Consider the following 25,556-nt stretch of genomic DNA (forward strand, 5'->3'; position numbering starts at 1 on the left):
GGGGCGGGCGGTGGTGGTGAGTGGCGGTGGCGGTAATGTTGTGGAGTGGAGTTGGGATGCTGCCGCCGGGGCCGGGGCATTAGGGGCAGGGCAAGCGGCCGAGGCGGCGGCGGTAGCTGGGGAGAAAGGAACGGAGAAGGGACAGGGACAGGGACAGGGGCAGCAGCGGGAGGAGCAGCGGCCACGACAGCAGCAGCAGCAGGCGGCACCCTTCGGCCGCCGCCCCCGGCCCCGCGCCCCTCGGCCGCCCTCACCGGACTCTCGCCCGGTTCGCCCCTCGGCGGCCGGGCCGCGCCCCCTGCCCAAGCTGGCGCGGGGCGCGGAGGCGTCCGCTGGATGGTGCGCGGTGGCGGCCGTGCCCGCCATGGTATTCCTCAAACTCCGAGACCAGGTGGGTGAAGGGCAGCGGGAGGGCGGGGGCCGGGGGGCGCGCGTGTGCACGTGCGTGTGCGCGCGCGCTGCGGGGGGGCACCTGGAGGCCGCCCCGCCCCCGCGCCAGGTGGGGCCTGCTCAGTCCCCGGGGCCGGGATCCCGGGCGGGGCGGGCATCCCTGCCGGAGGCGTCCTCTGCCGGGGCCGGAGACGACCCCGGGGCCGGGAGAGACCAGTTCTTCCCGGGTTGGCTAGGAACACGTTTTCTTTGTGAACTTTAAATGAGCCTCGGCTCCTGCCGGGAACGGCGAGGGAGCGGCGCGGGCTGCGATGAATGGGAGCTGTCGGTTGTTGGACTCGAAACATTTGTTTAAAGGAAGAACGCTCGGCTGTTCTTCCTCCAGGATTGGAGAGCTGTGTGACCCCCCGACAAAAATATCCGTGTGCCTCAGTTTACCCACGTGTTTGCTTCGTTCCTAACTGGAAAGGTCGCTTCTGCTAGGAACTTTGCGTGTTTTTTAAAACAAAAGCTTCGAAATATTTTAAATTGAACTTATGCATTGAAACGTAGAATGCAATGCTGTTTGTCAGAGTATGGGTGGGAGGACATTTGAGCCTCCACATGCAAAAACTTCTGCCTCTCAAGAGTATATACATCCAGATGTTTAGTGCTGAAAACTGTTGCATCGAGTATATGAAGCTTTATTTTATATCCAGCTTGGTCTCCATTGATAACTGCCTGAAATTATGTATCTTTGGTAGCAAGAGGAGGGTACCAGCTGGTGTTGACATCATCAGGGCATGACACTGAAAAAACTGCCTGCTGTCTTGGCTTGTGGTGTGTGTTTATCAAAAGAGATGCAATCTCGTTTAAAATGTCCATTTTAAAAAATACTTAAATTACTTGCAGGTAATTTCAATTTAAGTTGATTTCTCTCAAAAACTGTTTCTCCCATCTTCTGTAAGTTTAATGTGCATTACACTATATAACATGCAATTCAGGTAGCCAAATTTTCTACTATTCTTCAGCGTTCTCCAATGATACTGCCTCACGAATACTGCCCCCTAAGTAATTAATGATTAAAATGTAAGGAAAGAGATTGTATTTGATTCATATAGTTTAGTACCCCTACAACTTCAATAGACTTTACAAAATCTACTGTTTTGCTTGTGGTCTTGTTCTTTTGAAATCTCAATGCAAATAACTCAAATGCTGAAGTCCAATTGCACCAGCACTTTTGTGTTTGTGAAACTGGGGGGGAAATCATAAAACAACATGATGGCTGAAAACATTTTAGTTGAAAAATATTTAGTGATATTATGAGATTTTTAAATACTAAGGTTACCAAAATAAATGAAATTAAGTCATGAATGCAATTACATGGTTTAGAACCCACCCATTATAGGATTTCATTATATAATCACTAATATGAATCTGGTAAACCTGCCCTCAGACTTTCTTTAGTGGATTTTGAGAAAAAATCTAAAAATTAATTCATTTTGATTTCTAGTGGCAAACTGTTTCCTTGAGTCATCCTGCCTGCTACAATATATAGATAGATATAGATAGATAGATATAGTTGGTGCAGTGACTTTCAGCGTTAGCTATGGAATCAAGAAGACCTAAGTTTAAATCCTACCTCAAACACCAACTGTTTTCCTCATTTTCCTCATCCATAAAATGGGAATGATCATGGTATCCACCTCACAGCATTGTTGGTAAGGATCAAATGAGATAACATGTGCAGTGTTTTGCAAATCTTATATTTCTATATAAACTTATGAATAATAGAATAGCAATTAGAAGGGATGCTGAGACTGAAATGACTCAACCTCTTGTTTTAAACTAGTAAAGCTTAAAGCTTCTTCTGTGTGTCTAATATTTTAGAGTGGGAAGAATCCTTAGAAATTCTGAGTCTAAGTGAATGTACAATTTCTTTTTATGGCGGAGAAATTAGAAGAAAGTCATAGCTAAGAAGTGGGCTTCTTGGTTCTTATGGACATTTTTTTTGCCTGATCAGCTGATTTAAAGAATAGTTTTGAAGTTGATGGCATTTCTGTATTCTATAAAAACTGTGCTATTTATATATAAGCTTCTTAAAACAAGTGGATTCAGGTCCTACTTTTAATATCTGTAGTTTGGGTTAGTTTGGCACTTGACCTTTGGTTGCCCTAAGCATCTCTTTCCATGACTATTAAGTTGCAGAAAAGGTACCTACCTGTATAGAGAAAATTTCCCCATCAGTATCAGAGAAATTACAAGTCCAACTTTAGTCCTTGGTAGGAACCAGACCTTCTAATATATATCAAAATAAGCTTTTGATTAAACAGTCCTCTCTGACTTATGTAATTATGGGGGTAGGAAGCACTAGAATATAGTACTTATTTTTTGTAGGTGGGGATAAATATAGAACTGTTTCCAACTTATGTACATTTTATATTAATTTCTCATCTTTTGGAGAAGTGACAATGTCTGCCCCTCCCCCCCCCCATTCCTCCCTTTGCAATTTCATTTAGGAATGCTCTCATTCCTTTAGGATCTTAGAGGTCATATGGTTAGATTCCCGTTTTTTTTTTTTTTTTAAGAGGAAACAGATTCCAAAAGGTTCAGTGACTTGATCAAGACCAAGTGTGAACTAAAATCAATAAAATAAGTATTTATATTCTGCTGCAGAGTGTTGGCATTGGTTCCAAAACTGGAAACAAAATGGTAGTTCTTGAGGATGAGTTTATAATTTGTGTATAGTACTTGCTATAGAGGAGACAAAATTTTACTTAAAAGATTCCATTGGTTTTTTTTTTTTTTTTTTGACCACACCATGAAGGAAATGGTTCTGCCTGTAATACTGGATAACTATTAGCCAGTCGTGATTCATATAGCATACTTTCATTGAAGAGAAATTTAACTTATCTAAATTTGTGGTAATCTTATTTTATAGAACTCTTCATTTTAAAAATAAATTATTTTTATTTCATATCACTTTAAATATCTGTTTTGAGGGTCTCTTAGATGTACCTAGTTGCTGTTTAGACCATGGATTTCTATACTTTGGGGAGGGTGGGATCTAATCCTGTCATTTCATTGGTGTAGGGACCTCCCATTGAGATACTCCCTCTATTAATGCAAATTAGCACCTGTTGTGCAACAAAAGTCTGGGGCACTGAGAGGTTATGACCCAATCTGGTTGACCCATCATTCAATATATCTGAGGTGGCACTTGAACCTAGATCTTCATGAGAGATGGCTTCTATCCATTATTTAGGGCTGTCCCACTTTGGCATAAATTATTTCATATCAGAATGTTTGCTTTGGGGGAATTAAACATTTTTTATGTTAGAGTAATCAAAGAACAGTACTTTTTTTTTTTTTTATACCTGTGAGTTGACTACATCTATTCTCATTGATCTCATATTCTCAATTGTTCTGTATTACTTACGTGGGTTGGGGTTTTGATGTAACTGGTACTACTTTTGAGCACAGATAAATTAAAACTTCTTATAGGTCTTGGGGAACGAATTGCAGTTGGGTGAGAGCAACTTAATCACTGCTTTAGAGGGAACAAAAAATATTTTAATGTGTCCATAGCGCTGTACTAAGCACTTTAGGAAGATTTTAAGGGAGGAAAAGGGAGAGGATTTTTTATCTTAAGGAATCTACTTTAAATGCATAGAAAACAGCTGAAGAACATATTTAGGAAAAGTATCAACAGGTATTTATTTTCATTTATTGTGGACCCAGCTCCTTTGGAAGAAAAATGGTATGAGTCCTACCTTCTTAAACCCTACAATTTTAAGATAATATACACCAAAGTACTAGAGATATTAATAGTACTAATAATAAAATTAATAAGTTACATTCTTAATCTCTACCTAAATAGATATTGAAGATAATTAGACAGTTTTTGCTTCTAGAATGCCCTCTGCCAGATTTCAGGGTATTTCCAGTAGGAGGGACTAGTATAGCTGGTACTTTTCTGTTAACATTCATAAGATTCCACTGGCTTCAATACCTTTCCTTCTGTATGGTCTCAAAACTTCATAAAATTAAAAAAGTAGCTCCTCTTTCAAAAAAAAAAAAAGGTTGGGTGCCTCTGCTTCAGATCTTATAGAAATTAATAAGAGGGAGATACTAATATGGACTAAAAATGGTTAGAAACGTTCTGGACCAGGTAGGATTTGAACTGGGACTTGAAGGAAGAATGTGATTGGCACAATCCAGATTGATAAAGAAAAAAATTTAGAGGTATAGAGAAGAGAGAAAGGGAGATGGTGATAGTAAACAAAAAAGAGGAGTGGAAGTGAAAAAAAATATTGGTGGGATGATGGTAAGAAGTAGAAGTGAATAGAATTTTTGTGGGGTGACAGTAAAGAGACTACTTTGAAAGGCAGTGAAAATAGTAAGTGGAGTAGTTAGGATAAATAGTACCAGATCTTGATTACTATGTCCAGGAGATTGGACTTTGTATGGTAGGCAGGAGAGAGTCATGAGTTTTAAAGATTAGTTTATGCAAGAGAGAAAATTGAGAAAAGTTTGAAGTAGTGAGTTTAGTTAGGTGATTATTTTGCCAACATGGCACAAATTAACATACTGAGCACATTAAATGTATGTTTTGAGTAGAAGTGAACTCATAGTCAATCTCATCTTAATGTAGATTATTCACTGCATTTGCATGAATAGTTGAGTTGACTTTTATAGCCTTTTAATTGGTTACCTTGCTTCCATTTTTCATCCTTTTAACACACAGTTACCAAAATTATCTTTTTAAGACACAGGTCTGATTGTGTCACACCCTTAAGGAAAGGCCTTAAATGACTCCCTACTGCCTGGATTTAGAGTCTCTTGAAATCTAAATCCCACCTTTCCATCCTTTCTGTCATGCTACTTGGCTTTCTCTGCCTCAAGTGAAGGAGGCCTATTCTATTCCTTGAACAGATGCCCTATAAGCATCAAGCATCTTTGATGCACCATTCTCAAAACATTTCATTAACTTTTCTCCTAAATTTACCATTTCTTTTAATCTGCCTACTTTTGTACCACCATTCCTTTAAAGTCATTCACAGCCTTTGCAGACTAATATTTCCAGTCTCATTCACCCTTTAAATTTGGAGGGGAAGCGCAGAAGGGAGAAGCTAATGGGAAAGGTTTATTTGGTGATTTTTGAAAAAGCTATTTCCCCTTTACCCCAAATCCTTATTAACATATATCAAAAACAAATTTCCCAGTTAGCTGTGTCCAAAAATATATTGCTCATTCTATGACCTGAATCTATCAGTTCTACTGGAATCATGAATGGTCATTGTGTTGAACGGAATGTTTAAAAACTTTCATAGTAGTTTGTTTTTTGTTACTGTATAAAGTAGTTTGTTTTTTGTTACTGTATAAATTGTTCATTCTTTTTGTTCTGCTTATTTTAGTCTTTTTCAGTTTATAAAATCTTCAAAATTGTTTGTTTTTATAATATTGAAGTTATAGGGGACAGCAAGGTGGCTCACTGTTCTGGAATCAGGAAGACAAATTCAAATCCAGTCTTAGACACTTAGTAACTATGTAACATTGCAAGTCTCTTGCATTCATTTCCTACACTTTACTCAGCTTTTCCCCATTTGATGGGCATCCTCTCATTATCTAGCCACATTGTATATTTCTCTGCTTCTTATTCTGATTATCTCTCTACTTTGCTAGCCTTTTTTTCTTTCTTTCCCAATACCCTTCTTTGTGCTTATTCCCGGGTGTCTTCATTTTTGGTAGCAACAAGCATGTATTAAGTACCTATTGCATTCCAAGCACTGAAGACACAAATACAGTAACTGAAACTATCCCTACTCACTAAGATGTTCTACTCTAATTGGAGAGATAAGGCCACATAGAAGTATATACAGAATAAATATAAAGTAGTTAAATACAAAGTAATTTGAGAGGAGGGAGGACAATAGCAATTGAGAGAATTTAGGAAAGGCTTCATGTAGAAGATACTTGATTTGTGTTTTGAAGGAAGAGAGGGAACTCTGTAAGGTGTACATGAGAAAAGCCTATTTCAGATGGTGAACGGAAGTGTGGGGGAGGATGATGGTCATCATCTATTTATTTGTATTTTTTTTTTAAGCCAGTGAGGCTAAAAAGAGAGGTTGAGGCCAAGTTGAGAAGGGATTTAAAAGCTAAAGAGAGAAGTTTATATTTTTATCCTACAATCATTAGGAAGTCACTGGAGTTGATTTTATACTTGATCTAGCTTTAAGGAAAATTGCTTTGATAGTGTGAAAAGTATGATCTGATAGTGCGGATCTTAAGACACACCAGGATGAGAAATTAAAAAGGCCTGAATTAAGGTATCTAGATTAGCAGAGAGAAAGAATGTGGAGATGGGTGGGACAAGTTTTGGCAACTGATTGGACGTTAGAGCCGTGGTAAGTAAGCTTGAGAAATGAAGGATAATTTGAGATTATAAATCAGAAATCAGCAAGACTGGAAAAATTACATTGCCCTTTGACAAAAATAGGTTGATGGGGGAAAAGAAAGAGTTTTAATGATGAGTTTTGTTTTGGACATGTTGAGTTTGAGATGTCTAAGAAACCCAGTTTGAAATGTCTGGTAGGCAATTGGACTGCACATTAATGGTCATCTGTGTAGAGATGATCATTACTGAGAGTAGAAAGGAAAAAGAAAAAGTCCCAAACAGAATTTTGGGGTACACATAGTTATGGAATATGATATAGATGATAATCCAGGAAAAGAGTCTCAGAACAATTGGGTAAGAGTAGAACTAGGAGAGAGTAGTGTGGTCAAAGTCCAGGGAAAAGGGTATCCAGAAAAGGGAGAGCATGGTCAGTAGTGTGTAAAACATTGGGGATAACGCTGAGGAGGATGAGAACTGAGTGGAAAAACATTAGAGTTGGCAGTTAAGAGGTTACTGGCCATTTTGGTGAAAGGTGTTTGGGTGAGGGAGGTTGTATAGATGGCCATGGAGTGAGAAATAAAAGGGGGAAGAGATATAAGTAGTCGGGGATTTAGGTGTGAAGGGTTTGATTCAGTTGCTTAAATGAGCTTTCCTTTGCGTCTCCTTACTACACCAATGTAGATGATCTGCATTGTTGGAAATTTTACCCATATTAATGAAATTATAAATCCATTTGAATATTTGGTAATTCTAATTGGTTATGTTACATCATTTAGATGAAAGTAAGTTCCTCAAGAACAGGGAATACTTTGTTTTTGTCTTTTATACTCGGCATCTAACACAAAACTTTCTCTTTAGGCACCTTTAATAATACTTCTTGAATTAAAATATAGCTGTGTTACAAATTTATACCAAGGAGTCATATTAATGTAGTCACAATAACTTACTCTGGGAGTGGTAGATGAACATTTGGATTTGGTGTATATTGGTGGCTTATTTCTTCCAGCAGATTTGTCCCCCTTTAAATTTTATAACAACATAAACACTACTTGGGTTGTAGAGAAAGGTAGTTTGTATGAAAGGAAAAGTAGGTTTGGGGTTTTGAATTATGTATATTTGGTTTTACCCAGACTGTCTGCTACCTACAATTTGGGCTGCTAAATGACACAGTGGCTAGATAGCCAGGTCTGAAGTCAGGAAGATTCATCTTTGTGAATTCAAATATGACCTCAAACACTTAGCTGTGTGGCTGTGGGCAAATTACTTAACTATTTCCCTCAGTTTCTTCATTTGTAAAATTAACTGGAGAAAGAAATGGCAAACTACTAAAGTATCTTTGCCAAGAAAACCCAAATAGGGGCACAACTCTTTGTTGTTGAAAGGATGGAATAACAGCTACAATTCACTCTGCTAGCTATGTTTAACATAGAACATGTTCATAAGCTAGTTCATAAACTCAAGGTTATTGTCTAGAAAGCACAGATAAGATAGATACATAGATAACCATGATCCAAATTAGAACAAAATGCTTTGGAAAAGTAAAAGAAAATGTTAATGTACAATGTGTGTGATTCAGTTGTGGATAATTGACTATAGCAAAACTTCAAATTTATAACTTTATTTTAATTTTTTAATTGGTCTTGATGAGGAAATTATTCCTCTAAAGTAGGTCGATACTTATAGTTGTTGAAGCAACTTAGTCATGTCTAACTACTCTGACTCCATTCAGGATTTTCTTGGCAAGATATTAGAGATTTGCCATTTCCTTCTCTAGCTCTTTTTTTTTTTTTTTAATTAGGGTGGGGGGAAGCAGTCTGAGTTAAGTGACTTGCCCAGGGTCATAAAGCTAATCATGTCTGAGATTGGATTTAAATTCTTGATTCCAGGACTGGAATCCACTATACCACTGTACCATCTAATTGCCCTTCCTCCTTTATCTGTGGTATTGAGAATTTAATTGACTTACTTTGTATAAGCCAGTGTGTGGCATGTTAAAAACTGCTAAAGCCAGTTTTTGATCATCTAAACTTTGATGCTTTTTTAATATTGCACAAAATTACTTAACAAGATTGAAGTGGTAATGTTAGATCTACTTTTTAAAAATGTGTCTAAGTATAAAAATGACTTAAAATGATACGGCTTTTGTAAACTATTCTAATTGTAGATGATTCTTTCATCAAATCAAGTTTTAGTGGGCCTCTAGATAACAATTTTATTAGCTAAAGGTTTGAATAATTATGGACTCAAAAGTAACATCAATTTATTTCTTTTAAAATATTTTACAAATTGAATTTTTCCACAAAGCAAAAGTGAAAACTTGAGTATAGACAGGCCTGCCCTGTTTGAATAATCACTAATTCCAAATTAGTTGAAATGTTTGTGTAATTGTATTCAGGACTTAGGCCCCCAACATAGCAGATGTAATACAACAAGTCAAAGAATAGAATCATCAAGATTTAGAGCAGAAAAGAAACTTGCAGGTCTTCTCATTTTACAGAAAAAGAAACAGGCTTTGGAGGTGAAAGGACTCTGTCCAAGACCACCTAAGTAGGGATAGGCACTTGGGTCCTAATTAAATGGATGGAGAACTGGGAGCAAACATTTTAGGGGATAGACTGTGAACAAATGCAGGGGGGAGTAAGAGATGAACCCCAGTAAAACCCATCTGTGCCAGGCCCTCAAGAAATGGGGGGAAGACATCATGCAAAAACCATTGTCTATAAGCAGGCAGGATGCAGATAACATCTGAGAGAATGGGCAGAGGGAAGGCACTTGAATTAAGGGAAAGTGGAAAGGTTTCCTGTGGAAGGTAGAATCTTAGCTGGGACTTGAAGCAAATCAAGGAGACCAGTAGTGTTTAGAGTGAGAACAGAATTCCAGTTATGGGGGGAAGAGACAGTCTGTGGAAAATGTCACGAGTTGAGATATGGAGGGTCTTGTTTGAGGAGTGCCAGGAAATCTAGTGTCACTGGCTCAGAGTATAAAGTGGTAGAGAGAGTAAGGTGTGGGAAAGACTGGAAAGGAAGAAGGGGGTTTGAGGTTTGGGTTTTGTTTGGAAAGGGGGAAGTTGATTATGAAGGGCTTTCAACTCCAAACAAAGGATTTTCTATTTGATCCTGGAGAAGAAAAGGAGTCTCTGGTATTTATTGTACAGGGTGGTGGTGCTGGTCTTTCCTAAACAGACTTGTGCTTTAGAAATATCCTTTTGGCAAGCAGAGTGAAGGATGGACTGGAATGAGGAGAGACTTGGGGGCAGGCCGACTTACCAGTAGGCAGGAAATAATAAGGGCCTGAACTTCGGTGGGATGTGTGTCTGAGAAGAGTTGCTAGGTAGGTCTTGACAACGGAATGGATGTTGAGAAATGAGAGAGAATAAGCAGTCAGAGATGATCCCTAGCCTGGGTGCCTGGGAAGAAGGCTGGTGATTATCTGGATTGACTGTGCAAAGGGCTCACCTCTAAACAACCATTTTCTTCTTTTTTTTCTTTCTAAGCTTAAATTTTAATCTCATTCACAACTTCCTTTTTTCTAGGATGTTCCCTTATAAAGAATAGATTTAACATGCTTAAAATTAAACCTATTATATTTCCATTGGAAATTGACTTCTCTTGGTTCTGTCACTGAGATTACTATTCCTTCAGTCAGCTAAGCTCAATCTGGGAGTTACCTTTGCATTCATTCATCTCCTTAGCTCCTTTTTCCCCAATCTTTTTTTAAGCCCCTCCTAATAAACTCCATGAGGACAAGGACCAAGTATTACCTAAGTCATTTATTTTCCCCAGTGCCTACCATAGTTTAAATCCAGCCACAGATGTTTACTAGCTGGGTGACTTAAACCACTTAATCTTTATCTGCTTCAGTTTCCACAACTGTAAAATGAGGGAAATAATAGCACTTATTTCTCAGGGTTGTGAATTAAATGAGATAATATTTGTAAATTGCATTAGAACAATCTTGGCTTATAATAGGCACTTGATAAGTTCTTGTTTTTTTTATTTTTAAACTGTCTGAAAATTTTAAAATATATATTTCATTAAATATTTTCCAATTTCTAAACTTGCTAATATATACAAAAACTTTCTAATATTCATTTTTAAAAAATCTTTCCTCTTTCACCCTTTATCCTTTGAGAAATCAAACAATTTGACACCAGTTATACAGATGAAAATATGCAAAATATATTTCCATATTAGCCAGCCATGTTGCAAAGTAAATAGATTTTTAAAAAAAGAAATAGTTTAAAAAGTGTCTTTTTTTTCTTTTTCTGCCCCACATTGCTAGCAATGCTGAACACACAATAAATTGTTAGATGAATTCTTTTTTTTTTTTCCTTAGGCAATTGAGGTTAAGTGACTTGTTAAGTGACTTGCCCAGGGTCACACAACTAGGAAGTATTAAGTGTCTGAGACCAGATTTGAACTTGGGTCTCCTGACTTAAGGGCTGGTGCTCTATCCACTGGGCCATCTAGCTGCCTCTTAGATAAATTCTTATAGATTGGGTTTTAGCAGTATCGTGAAGATTTTTCTCAGATGCATAAAATAGAATTATCACTATAATGGTCTAGTTACTAATACTAAGGAAAGTTCTGTATAATAACTTTTTGTAAACACAGGTTTTGCTTTTCCTCAATTGAAAAATAAGGGAGATGGGGGCAGCTAGATAGTACAATGGATAGAGCACCGGCCCTGAAGTCAGAAGGACCCGAGTTCAAATGGAGATGGGGCTCTTTGAGGATCCTTCTAGCTCTATATCTAAGATTCAGTCTTGTTAACAAATTCTCTGACAGAGCCATATGTAATTCTACTGCTTTCTGCAATTTGAGTCTACAAAATAGTTATATGGCCAGTAATTAAAATAAAATAATGTGTGTGCTTTGTATAGTCAGGGAGTAGGAGGAATAATTGACTTTTTTTTTCCCCTCAGGGTTTTTTATTTTAATAGTTTATTTCTTAAACTGATGGTCTTGCTTTTGACATCTTAGGCATTTTAACTAGAAGACATCTAAGCTATCAAACCCCTTAATAAAATAACACTTCATTAACTTGTAGACTATTTTTGCCTTTCTTTGTATTTAGTGCTTAGCATAGCTTAGTATATAGTAGGCATTCAATGTGCTCTAGCTAGAAAGTGAGGGAAGTGTTAGAGATAGTCATGTACCTTCTGCATTCCCTTACTGACTTTCCAAGTCAGTTATTTTCTTATAGCCAAGGCACATTATAGAGGTGGTGCTTTTTTTTATGTTTTGAAGATTGGAAATCAGGATATTTCCGCAATGCTATGTCTTGTGAGATTTGTTATAAAGGGATCTTTTCCCCTTATCCTTATTCTCCCTGTTGTCAATTTAAGCCCTTTTCTTTTCATTTCTTGTTGGACAGAAAAACAAACAGCTTTTTGCTTTTTTGAGTTACTTTGCAACTCTTCAGAAAGCAAAAATGTACTTATTGTGGTTATGTTTTATAGATTTTCAGAACTCCTCCAGCCAGGAGGAAAAAAACCAGCAATTGTGTTTTGGAGAGCAGGCAACTTTTAACCCTTGATAAAACCCTTGATTCAGGAGATTATCATTTATACTAAATTTTGGGAGCAGTTTATTAAATAATTTATTTTCCTAGTTGATTTTTTAAAATTATAACTTTTTATTGACAGTACATATGCATGGGTAATTTTTTTACAGCAATATCTCTTGCACTCACTTCTGTTCCAACTTTTCCCTTCCCTCCCTTACTCCTTCCCCTAGATGGCAGGCAGTCTTATACATGTTAAACGTTATAGTATATTCTAGATACGATATATGTGTGCAGAACCGAAGTTCTCTTGTTGCAAGAGTGATTTGGAACATTCTTTCATATGAGTGGAAATAGTTTCAATTTCATCATTTGAAAATTGTCTGTTCATATCTTTTGACCATTTATCAAATGGAGAATGGCTTGATTTCTTATAAATTAGAGTCAATTTGCTATATATTTTGGAAATGAGGCCTTACTAGTTGATTTTTAAAAAATTCCTCTCCTGCTCACCCTTTCCCTATTTGTATTGTTTATCGAATGCTGATTCAAAAAAGGAATAAAATTACTACTATTTTTATTTTATTTATTTTTTTAAAATAACTTTTTATTGACAGAACCCATGCCAGGGTAATTTTTTACAGCATTATCCCTTGCACTCACTTCTGTTCCGATTTTTCCCCTCCCTCTCTCCACCCCCCAGATGGCAAGCAGTCCTTTACATGTTGAATAGGTTACAGTATATCCTGGATACAATATACGTGTGCAGAACCGAACAGTTTTCTTGTTGCACAGGGAAAATTGGATTCAGAAGGTATAAATAACCCGGGAAGAAAAACAAAAATGCAAGCAGTTTATGTTCATTTCCCAGTGTTCTTTCTTTGGGTGTAGCTGCTTCTGTCCATTCTTGATCGATTGAAACTGAATTAGCTCTCTTTATTGAAGAGATCCACTTTCATCAGAATACATCCTCAAACAGTATCATTGTTGAGGTATATAATGATCTCCTGGTTCTGCTCATTTCACTTAGCATCAGTTGATGTAAGTCTCGCCAGTCCTCTCTGTATTCATCCTGCTGGTCATTCCTTACAGAACAACAATATTCCATAACATTCATATACCACAATTTACTCAACCATTCTCCAATTGATGGGCATCCATTCATTTTCCAGCTTCTATCCACTACAAACAGGGCTGCCACAAATATTTTGGCACATACAGGTCCCTTTCCCTTCTTTAGTATCTCTTTGGGGTATAAGCCCAGTAGAAACACTGCTGGATCAAAGGGTATGCACAGTTTGATAACTTTTTGAGCATAGTAAATTACTACTATTTTAAGCAGATACTAAAGGATTCTTCATACTAGAGAACCATTTATTAGGGTAAGGCTCAAATCAATTTTAAGTCAGTTTAAAGTAATAAAAGCAATAAAAATTCTAGGTTCTCTTTAATTTGTTTACAGAAGTTCTATGAGAGCTTAGATTTAGAGCTGGGAAAAAATGTTAGAGATCATCTAAGTAGCCAGCTTACTTATCTTACAGTTGAAGAAAGTGGTGCTCTATCCACTGCGCCATCTAGCTGCCTCTTAGATAAATTCTTATAGATTGGGTTTTAGCCCCAGAGTGAGTTATTTATCCAGAGTCAAATAATAAAGTGCCAAGAGCTGGGATTCTAAATAAATTTGACTACTTTCTAAAGTATGAGGGGGTGAAGAAGGGACCTCAATAGGAAGGGAGGAATAGAAGCAACAGATTTGTGACCCACAGAAAATGCCTCCTGAATCTCATAGGACATATTATGAGATATGGGTTGGAGCTTAAAGGGAGCACTTGAAACAGTTTAATCACCTGCCTCCCTCAACAAGACTTCTCTCCAGCTATGGCTGCTCTTTCTGAACCCATTCACATTTCCTTACATTCTCTCTATTGTAGTGATTTTGAATGCAGGACTGTCCACATACTAACCCCATTCACTCCCTTAACTTTCTTCTGCTTCTTTACTCCCATCCCTCTCAACTTTATCTCTTTTCTTTCAGTATATCATTCCACTCCAGATCTCTCACCTTTCCATTGTGTTTCATGGAATACTTGCTCCATAATTAGCAAGCACATTTGTTTTCATACTAAATCTTTTCCTTTTTCATTCCTTGTGGTTTTTTTTGGCACAAAATGAAACGAGTCTCCTGCATTTTAATTTATAACCCAGATTAGTTGTGGTGAGGAAATTTGAATGATTCTTCCCTCTTCGCTCTTTATCCCTGCCACTTCTAGACTGTCTCCCATCATTACCCAATAATCTCCTCTCCTTTGAGGTACATGCTTTTTGAAGTTTATTGTCCAATCTAGATCAGTTCTTTGCTCAGCTGCTAAAGTAGTTTTCCTATACCTTATATTCTCTTAGTAAACTCTAGTGGCTTTCTTATTATCTCTAGGATTAAATATGAAAACCTCTGTTTGGTATGTAAAGTATAATTGGCCCTTCCTACACTTCTAGTTTTTTACACTTTACTCTCCTCTATGTACTCTGCCTCCTCTGTGCTCTGTGCCTTTTCATTGTTTATTGTCTGGAATGTTCTTCCTTCTCACCTCTGCCTCCTGCTTCTTTTAAGTGTCAGCTCATATCTTTTTTCCTGATTCTACCATTCTTTTTTCCCCCAACTCCCATTGTCTTTTTGAGATTACCTCCATTTTTCTCTTTCTATCCCTTATGTGAATTGTTAGCTGTGCAGTGTCTGTCTCACTTTAGAATGTGAACACTTTGGTGGCAGGGTCTGTTGGATTTGCATTTCTTTTTGTCCCTAGCACTATTGTACCTTGCCTGTTAACTGTTTTTAAACTGATGAAAGAAGTATCAAAGAATTTTTAAAGTCTTTCATGAATTTAAGATTTCTGCAGTGTGACTAACATTGTGCATTGATGATATATCATTTGAGTAGCTTTCATTCTCTGTCTTTTAATTTGAAAGCCTTAATTCCCATTTTGTGAGCCTTTTATGATTCTTTTTAAAATGAGTTGGTTGGACTATATGATCTTTAAGGTTCCTTCTGGCTTTATATTTTATAATCCCTATTACATTTCTATTGACATCACTTATTATGGGATAACATTAATTCTTCAATCAGTAATGTCCCGGGAAGTAAAATATTTTGGGAATCTTGAATCTAGATTGTAGTGTGTTTCTTCTTTAAAATATAATGATTCTCTCTGGGAGCAGGTTTCTTGGGGAGGTTTTCTGGAGGCAGCCTTAGTTTCAGTTAAAAGTAATAATCACCCAAATGCAGCCAGGTGCTTCAAGTTCAGATCTTTTATTGTCTTCAATATAGCCTGGTTAGTTTTCTGGTTTTTTTTTTTTTTTTTTTTTTTACATTTCAGTGCTTTATTTTCTTTTTCTTTTTTTTTTTTAATTTTTATTTAATAATTACTTTATATTGACACTCGTTTCTGTTCCGATTTTTTTTTTCCCTCCACCTCCTCCCCTAGATGGCAAGCAGTCCTTTATATGTTGGATATGTTGCAGTATATCCTAGATACAATATATGTTTGCAGAACCGAACAGTTCTCTTGTTGCATAGGGAGAATTGGATTCAGAAGGTATAAATAACCCGGGAAGAAAAACAAAAATGCAGATAGTTCACATTCGTTTCCCAGTGTTCTTTCTTTGGGTGTAGCTGCTTTTGTCCATCGTTTATCAATTGAAACTCAGGTCTCTTTGTCAAAGAAATCCACTTCCATCAAAATATGTCCTCATACAATATCGTTGTCGAAGTGTATAATGATCTCCTGGTTCTGCTCATTTCACTTAGCATCAGTTCATGTAAGTCTCGCCAGTCTCTCTGTATTCATCCTGCTGGTCATTTCTTACAGAACAATAATATTCCATAACATTCATATACCACAATTTACCCAGCCATTCTCGCCTGGTTAGTTTTCAAGAGCTCTTGCAGCTTTGTCCTTTGCTTCTGCCTATGTTTTCTTCAGCCCCAGCCAGCAAACCTGATGAAATGACTCTCTCTTGCCTCTGAGAGAGGGCTTGTGGGCTTCCTCCCAAAGTGCTCCTCTCTGATCCCTGGCAATGTTCCAAAGTAACTCTCACTAACCCGAAGCTAAGAGCCTCTTTATATATGATCTCCCACAGATTGACTCCTCCTTCTGGAGGCAGGGATTTAGGGAGGGGTGAATTCGGATTTCTCATACTAAACCCTGAAATCTCCCAAATGTGTGAACTCCAGTGAGTATTTAAATACATTAGTGAGCTAGAAGATTTGCTAAATACCATGCTAAATTAGCACTTTATAAGGATTCCAACACTAGATCTATTTTCTCCTCCCCATCATCCTAATTTTTCCTTATGCACAGATCTAATAATATTACTTCCTAGAAATCTTCAATGGTTGGTTCCCTTTTGAAAAAATTGGTTTGAGAATAGAAGGGGACTTGGCATCACTACTTGTTTAAAAACACTCTATAGTTTAAAAAAAGGCAGTTTTTAAAAATGAAAAAGTCAAGAAAAAAAGATGTGTGAATAAATTCAATGTGGCTTTAATATAGAGGTCAATTCAGATTTTCCCTCTTTAATTTGTCATTCACATACTTGCTGAATTGACAGTCCTAAAGCACAGGTCAGAAGATCTCACTCCCCTGCTCAAGAATTTTCAGCGACTCCCTTTTGTCTAACTATTCCCCCAATGCAGGCTGTGCTCTAACCAAACTAACCTTTTGGCTGTTACCTATAAGCAACATTCCTTCTCCTGCTTCCATGACTGAAAATCAATCGACAGTACCTCTTATGTTCAGAAGTGCAGAAAGGTTGGGACAGATCAGTAGATTTGAGAATCTGCATCGAGGTGATTTAATTATCAAATTCATAGGAGATCACTGAGTCAAAAGGAGTATAGAGGGTTCATGATACAACCCTGGGAGATAACCTATTATTTCTTAAAGAGTGTGATCTGGAAGGAGAATATAGCAAAGGAGGAAGACAGAGGAGGGGTCAGAGAGGGTACACTGAAAACCTAGAGGGAAAAGAACATGTAGCTGAAGATTGTGCCCAGAGATCAAGGGGAATGAGGATTGGGAAAAGGCCATTGGATTTGGTAAATGAGATGGATCACACTTTGGAAGGTACTGTTTAGGGTATAATGATAAGGTCTGAAGTAGAATTGTAACAGGTTTAGGAGAGGAAAGAATTGCAAACATTTATTAAATGATTACTCTGTGAAAATTACTGTGCTAAGTGCTGGAGATACAAATAGAAAAGGAAAAAGATAGTCTTTTCTTTCCTTCTTCCCCTCCATCTCTGGCATAGATTTCTTTTCCTCAAGACTTCATCTCTGGTATTACCTCCTATAAGAGGCTTTTTCTTAATTCCCTATGCTGTTCTCACCCCTTCCATTATGTATTTATTTTGTATATCTCTTCTATGCATTTATCTGTCAACATCATCCCTTTAGAGTGTAATCAGCTCTTCCAGGACAGAAACAGTTTTATTTTTGTTTTTGTGATTATCAGCTTAGTTTAGTTTTTGACACATAAGAGGAATTTAGAAATATTTGATTGACCTAAAAATTGTTGTTATGACTATTTTTATGGAGTTTTCCTAATTAAGAAACTTCACATATGTGACTCAGGAAAAGGTTGAAAGTTAGGGTTCCCATTTTGGACAATGAATATGTAGTTTGCTTCTCAGGTAGATATAAAAGTACTGAACAAGAGCACAGGAAGGAAAGGCAGACATTTTATTTTCATTGGCATATGGGACTCTTAAAGTGGCTCTGAATCCCATCTCTTTTTCTTTAGAAGATTGGTAGCTGTTATTTATTTTTCTACCAGAGGGGTAAGTTTGGGGATTAGCATCTAACTTTCCCTCTTGTCAGTTATTTCTGTCTTTATGTGTTTGTCCGTGATGTAAGGATCAAATGATGCCATTTGTCAACTAACAGCTTTCATTATCAAATATTTCTTAAATGCTTGCTATGCATAAAACTTTGTGCTAGGTTTTGGGAATACAAAATCAATAATTGCCCCGAGGGGAGTTTGGAAGGTAGGGGAAGTAGACAGATAAGTAAATACTATCTGTACACAAAGTAAAGAGGGGGTGAGTTTGGGGAAGGAGTGTCAAGGTGGGGGGGACTACCTAGGACCAGTCTGCGTAATGTTGGAGGTTGTGCATAATTAAATAGAGCTTGCAAGGAAATTAGATATTAAAAAAAAAAAAAAAGTGAGGAGAAGAGACATTGGGGACATCCTGGGGAAAGACAGGCAAGTTGGAAGAGGGCATATGGTATGTGAGGAGGAGCAGGTTGGCCAGAAGATGGAATGGTTGAAGAGAAGTAGTCCAGAATGAGTCTGAGGAGCCTCCCTTTAAACCCTTTGTTTTAAAAGCCAGATAGAGTAGTTAGTATTTTATTCTAAAGGGCGTAGGTAGCCACTGGAATTTAGTAATATTACTTCATTAATTTCAGGAGGCCAGAATAGAGCTGGTAAAGGCCTGAATTTCTCCATATGGAGAAATGGGGAACTTATATTCACTTTGTTATTTTTAGAGAGCAGAAACTCTTTACAAGAATGTATCTCTCTCCCCCATCTCCTCCAAAAAAGAATGTGTTGATATCTTTTTTTTAAAAGAATTCATTGGTTCTCCTGTTTTCCCATTAAGCAAAATCAGCCCACATAGCAAGTAAGTTTGAGAGGATTTGAAATATATTTTTCTAATCTACTTCTGGGGTGGGGGTGGTGTAAGGTGAGGGAAGGTACATATTTTAAATTCTTGGGTGAAGCTTGATAATAACTAGGACATAAAGGACATAGGCACCATTTAGAAGCATTTTTCAGGAAAGATAGGCAAACTGTTAGTCAAGATATAATTATTTGAAACTTTCTTTGTAGAAATACAAATATATACATTCTTCATAAATAGTTATGAAGTACCTCTGTTAAGAAGGGGCAAATAACAGCCCCTGCCCTCTATATTTGGGTGCCATGAGGTGCTGTAGATGAAGGCTTCTTAAAGACAAACTGCTGAGGCCAGGACAGTTTAGCTGTAAGCTTTAGGAATTGGTAAAAACCTGCTTTCACTTTAGTCTTCTGTTTTTCACATCCCCAAGTCTTTAGGGATCAGGCTATGAACACAGATAGGCCAGGGGCACAAATGCAGGAAGGCATCCTTAGTCACCAGATGCCACAGTATGATTATCTACTAGTTAAAAATAAATATTTATTGAATATCATTATTTCATAAAATAGCAAAAGTAACTTGAATAGCTAGTCTAACTGTTTCACGAAGATCATCTCAAACCCACACACACCATTTTTTTAAACCTAGTTGTTTAACTCTACTGTCTGGGTTTGTCTGGGTTCACATTACACTTCTGCTACTTTCTACTTGTAACTTTGGGTGATTTTTGAAGTGTGATGTTAATTCCTATAATGTCTTTATCATGGTGAGAAGTTAAATAAGACTATAGTCTTAGTAGAGTTAAACAACTAGGTTTAAAAAAAAATGGTGTGTGTGGGTTTGAGATGATCTTCATGAAACAGTTAGACTAGCTATTCAAGTTACTTTTGCTATTTTATGAAATAATGATATTCAACAAATATTTATTTTTAACTAGTAGATAATCATACTGTGGCATCTGGTGACTAAGGATGCCTTCCTGCATTTGTGCCCCTGGCCTATCTGTGTTCATAGCCTGATCCCTAAAGACTTGGGGATGATGATAATAGTAAGAGTTGACATTTTGAGCCTCTTTGGTTTCTCCACTATGCCCTAAGTAAACCCTTTGGAAACTATTATCTTGTAAGATTCAGCCTTGTTACTCATACCTCACCTCATTTCACACCCACCTATACTCATTTAGGACTTCATTGGCTCTTCTCTTTGTAGCTTCTCCCTTCCTTTCAGCTTTCTTTTGTGTTGCCTTCCATCATTATGCCACACATGCCTCCTTGAAAGCCCTAATTGTGGGTTGTTTTTTTTTGTTGTTGTTGTTGTTGTTTTTGTCTGGGCAGTTGTATCCCTAGCACTTAACCTGGTGCCTGGCAGATAACATTTTTTGACTATCGATTATTGACATTTAAGTAGCACTCTGAAGTTTAATATGATGCTTACATGTACCAGGCACTGTGCTAGTGCTTTACAGATGTTATCTCATTTGATCCACTGGATCACCATTATTCAGTCATACCTGCCCTTTCCAGATCGTCTTTCTTTGTATCCCCAGCATTTAACACAGCACTTGGTACTTTTGTTTTTTGTTGCATTTGATTCTATATGACTCCATTTGGGATTTTCTTGGCAAAGACACTGGAGTGGTTTGTGATTTCCTTTTCCACCTCATTTTACAGAGATGGAAACTGACGCAAACAAGATCAGGTGACTTGCCGGGTCACACAACTAGGAGATGTCTGAGGCCAAGTTTGAACTCAGGTGTTCCTGATTCAGAGCCTCAATTGGTACTATTATAGAGGTGCTTGTATTTGTATCATCTCCATTTTGCAGATAAGAAAACTGAGGGAATAAAAAATTAAGTCATTTGCTCAGGGTCATACAGCTAGTGTCTTGAGAACAGACCTTCCAGACTTCAAACCTTGCGTGTATTGTAAAGATTATAATGTAATGACACTGATATTTATCGTGAAATTGTACAACCTTCAATAAATATCATTTCCACATATAAGAAAAAAATTCAGATAAAACTGAATCTCAATCATGTTGAGCTTGGAATTTTTAAAAGCAAGATAATAAATTTAACATTGCAATTCCATTATCATTGCATTTACAACTTGGATAGACCTAGAATATATGCTTATTAAGATTGTGGATGACACAATATTAGTTAAGGTAGCTAACAAATCTGATAAGAATTAGGATCCAAAAAACTTGTGTAGGTCCTAAAGCATTTTATTGAATTCCATGTGCAGAGGTTGGCAAAGGATGATTTGAGAACCACTGGTTTGCCCCCTGCTTTTGTAAACCAGAATTTTAATTTTTTTTTTTTTTAAGATACACTAAAACTTTTATTTTAAAGTATACAAACCATCCTTAGCTCACTGGCTATACAAAAGCTAATGAGGCTATAGTTTTCTGACCACTGGTATAGGTGAAAGAGCACTTGATTAGCTTGATTCAGATTCTGGCTTTGCTGCGTGTTTATTACTGGTGTAGCTTGGACTTTGATTGTACGAGGGAAGGAAAAGTTTATTTCTTCCCATAGGGAAGAAAAGAACAGAATGGGTTTAAGACATAGAGAAGTGTGGAAGAAAAGAAACATTAAGAAAATCAAAAGGGAAGTTTGGTCATTTGCAAGAGAGGTGATAACAGATGAATGGTCTAGGGCTGGGATTCAGGAGATTTGGAGGATCTGTTGTGAAGACTGGAACAATTAGTGTCAAGATAAGTCATTTTGGAGGTGGAACATATATATAAAATAAGCTAAGAGTGAAATGATTGTCCTGGTTGAGGATTCTTATGATCGGTTGAGTCTGGACTTGGACATGTCAGTCATTGAGTTGGTGTCAGAATAGAGTAATCATTATCTAGGCAAAGCCCTGGGGTGGAGGTGAGCAGGAAGCAAAGTGAGCATAGAGCAGCATAGAGTGTTTTGCTTCTGCTTATTTCTGCTTTTCTTCCATGTGTCCTTTCACACAAATCTTCTTATATGTCTCTGAATTTCTTATATTTTTGCACAGTAATATTCTGAAAGGCAGTATGGTTGTAATGGATCAAAGACTGGCCTTGAAGTCAGAAAGACTACCATTAAAGTTTTGCCTCTGACATAGTTACACCAATGAAATGAGAAATCTCCACTCCTCCTCCAAGTAGCATTTTTAAAACAGTTATTTCCTAATCAATAGATGATCACTTCGTTTCCTATTCTTTGCTACCACAAGTTAAAGTGTTGTGTTTGGGTTTTCTCTAGAGGAATTTTTTTATCTTTTTTTAAATATTTGGTTATGGGTAACTGCATTAAAATTAGAGGTACCTTCCTCACTGCCCTCCTCTAAGGCACATACACAACTCGGCAGAATTCTTTCCTAAATTTGGAATCTACATACCAAAACAGAAAGATTAATTAACTCTATAATAATAAAAGTAATAAGTTAGACTTACAATTTAAAAAATTTCCAACAAATGAAGAGGATCAGAATTGATTAGAGAATCATAAACTCGGATTTGTAGGGTTTTTTTTTTTTTTTTTTTTTTGGCAAGGCAATTGGGGTTAAGTGACTTGCCAGAGTAACATAGCTAGTAAGCCTTAAGTGTTTGAAGTTAAATTAGAACTCAGATCCACTGACTCCAGGGTTGGTATTCTATCCACTGCTTCATCTAACTGTCTTTAACTCTTAGATTTGAAGGGACTTTTTTCTCAGTTTACTTTTCACTGGTTTTTCTGCATGTCTGGCCATCCCCAGAGTCTCTTTTGCTGAATCCTTTTTCTGGTCATGTCCTGGGCCTTCTTTGTATATACCATTTTACTTGATCATCTCATTAGTTCCCAAGGATTCAGTAATCTAGAAATTTCTATACAGATAAATCTTTTTATATAATGCTAATCTCTCTTCTGAACGTTATTCTTGCATCTCTACCTATTAGACAACCACACATCCCATAGACATTTTAAACCCATATCCAAAACAGAATTCGTTATCTTTCCACCTAAACCCTTCCCTCTTCATAACTTCCTCACCATCCTACCACCCTATCAATCTTGCCAACCTGATACCATTTTTGACTCCTGACTTCCTTTCATCCTTCATGTTCAGTCATTTGACATGTCCTACTGTTTCTACCTTCCTCTGGAGCATCTAGATGGCATGGTAGATAGAGTTAAAAATCTAACTTCAGGTACTTAGTAGCGGTGTGACCTAGGCTACAAGAGTTGGTCACAACTGGAAAACAAATAACAGCAGTCTCCCCTCTAACAGTGCTCCCACCTACTGCGCAAGCCCTTTTCACTTTACTCCTGGATCTGTTGCAAGTAGTCTTTTGGTTGAGCTCTACCACAAATCTTTCAGTCCATTTCATCCTCCATGGTTTTTAAAACCCTTTGTAAGATGGCCCTTTTCAATCTTTCCAGTCTTCTTACATTTTATTCACTTTTCTTTTCGCCTCTACCTCCTGGCTTCCCTGGCTGTCCCTTCAAGGATCAACTAAAATCTCATCTTTTGAAGTGTTTTTCTGATTTAGCTTTGAAATGGTCTTCAGTCGTGTGTGTGTGTGTGTGTGTGTGTGTGTGTGTGTGTGTGTGTGTGTGTAGGAATAAATGTAGATAGTTACATATCTTTGTAGAAACTTATTTTAGATTGAGTGTAAAGAATATTTTTGCTTTTCTTTGTATTCCTATCTCTTAGCTCAGTGCCTGAAATAGTAATAACTTAAATGATGGGCTGTTCGAAAGTAGGTAAATATTAAATATAACAAATAACACATTTCTTTTTTCCTTTTCCTTAGAACATGAGCACAATATCAATATTATCCAAATAGATAAAATGGAAAAATCTGAGGACAATTTTTTAGCTCAATTAAATTTTATAGTTAAAAATTTGAGTCATTTTTCAATAATGTACGACTCTTCCTGGCTATATTTGGGGTTTTCTTGGCAAGAATCCTAGAGTGGTTTGTGATTTCCTTCTCTAGCTCATTTTATAGGTGAGGAAACTGAGGTGGACAGGAGCTAAGTGATTTGTCCAAGGTCACCCAGTTAGAGCATGAGGCCAGATTTGAATTTAGGAAGATGAGTGATTTTGATTCCAGGCATCACATTCTTATTTATTGTGCTACCTAGCTGCTCCTATTGTTAAGATATCTTCGTTTAAACCAAGTGACTGTTATGTAGTTGTTCTTAGGTTCCATTAATAATAAGCATAGCATTGAGATAATAGGAAATAATGGACCTCTTTCAGTTCTTGATCCACAGAAGAACATTTATAAACTGGGAAATATCCAGAGGAGAGGGAACCAGATAGTTGTGAATCCATGCCATGTGTAGAACAGTTGAAAGAACAGGTACCTAAGAACTTCTTTATTGTAAAGTATATATTCTGATTTAAATATGTTGTAAATATTCATGACCATGGTTACTATGGTTAGTTTTGTTTTATCTAACTTATTATAGAAATGATAAAAATAACAGTTTCAGGAAGTGTTATATTCTAGAAGTCAAAGTAGATATTTGTCATTTAAAGGCATTGTCTTGTATGATAGAGGCTGTGTTTAAAGAAACAGGATAAGAATTAACAAGTTGTTCATCTACTAGAATTTTATAGTATAAGGCAGGAGGAGAACTGAAAGTCAGAAATCCCCCCTAGAGGGGAATGAAGCTTGGCTGACCTGGGCCCTCCCCCAAAACAATAATTCCAAAGGAGACTCACTAATGGGAGAAGGCCGCTGACATGGTGGAAGAATGTTCCAAGGTGAGAAAGTCCTTTGAGGGAGCTTCGATACATATGTTTTAGTACCTAGTAGGAGAGCAAGAATTTGGTAGGAAAAAAAACTGTGGGTCAAGCACTGAACTCATTGAGGAAAGGAAGATTAATCTAGGAGGAGGTCTATAAATAACAGCCACCAGAATTGAGATTAGGTGATCATTTTGAAAATGCATGTTATCTCTGAGAAGGAGAAGATGCTGAATGATGATGGTAGTGGTGAATCTGGTAGGAAGTATCACACCTGGTCGGAGTATAAGTGAAGGAGAAGTCTGGAGAAGCTGGCCTGGGATAGTGAGGGCCGTTTTTCAGTGAATGCTACAAGATAAAAAGAGTATGGAGAAAAGAAGTTTAGAATGAATGTCATCTTTTGTTGAGAGATATATTTTTGTCTGGAAAAAAAAAGTTTGTGAAAAACAAATACTGTGTGTATTAGGATGTGAAGCTATGAGTACAGAGCTTCTTGAGTCAGTCTGTTAATGTGTCCATCTTGGATAGCTGCTGTGGGATGGACAAGGAGCTCATCCCATAGTTAAGGAGGAAGATGGCTAAGTCTCACTTAAGAAATTCCCTGTTATTGATTTCAGGTTGCTTGTTAATGTAGAAGGAAAGCTTTTTGATGATTATAGGAGTAGTCATTATCTACAGCTTTTTAATTATAAATAATATTAGTTCTAGTAGTAGCATTGGTGGCAGCATCTAGCATTTAGATAGTGATTTATGTGTATAACTCTCATTTGAGCCTGACAACAATCCTCAGGTATTGTTATTTTTAATATTTTGTAGGTGAAAAGAACTGAAAGAGTGGTTAAAGTGACTTGAGTAAGATCACTCAGCTAATAAATATTAGAGGTAGTATTTGA

General features: G+C 37.1%; 1 protein-coding gene across 1 annotated transcript in view; it reads left to right on the forward strand.

Moving 5' to 3' along the window:
- Window positions 1-280: 280 nt before the first annotated feature.
- Window positions 281-25,556, forward strand: part of ANKRD28 (ankyrin repeat domain 28) — a 165,703-nt gene continuing 140,427 nt past the window's right edge. Inside the window, exon 1 of the mRNA XM_051963115.1 lies at window positions 281-391. Coding sequence (XP_051819075.1) covers window positions 365-391 — 27 coding nt within the window. The 5' untranslated portion in view covers window positions 281-364. The remainder of the gene's footprint in view (window positions 392-25,556) is intronic.

This window comes from Antechinus flavipes, chromosome 5 (assembly GCF_016432865.1).
Source record: "Antechinus flavipes isolate AdamAnt ecotype Samford, QLD, Australia chromosome 5, AdamAnt_v2, whole genome shotgun sequence".
Taxonomy (NCBI): domain Eukaryota; kingdom Metazoa; phylum Chordata; class Mammalia; order Dasyuromorphia; family Dasyuridae; genus Antechinus; species Antechinus flavipes.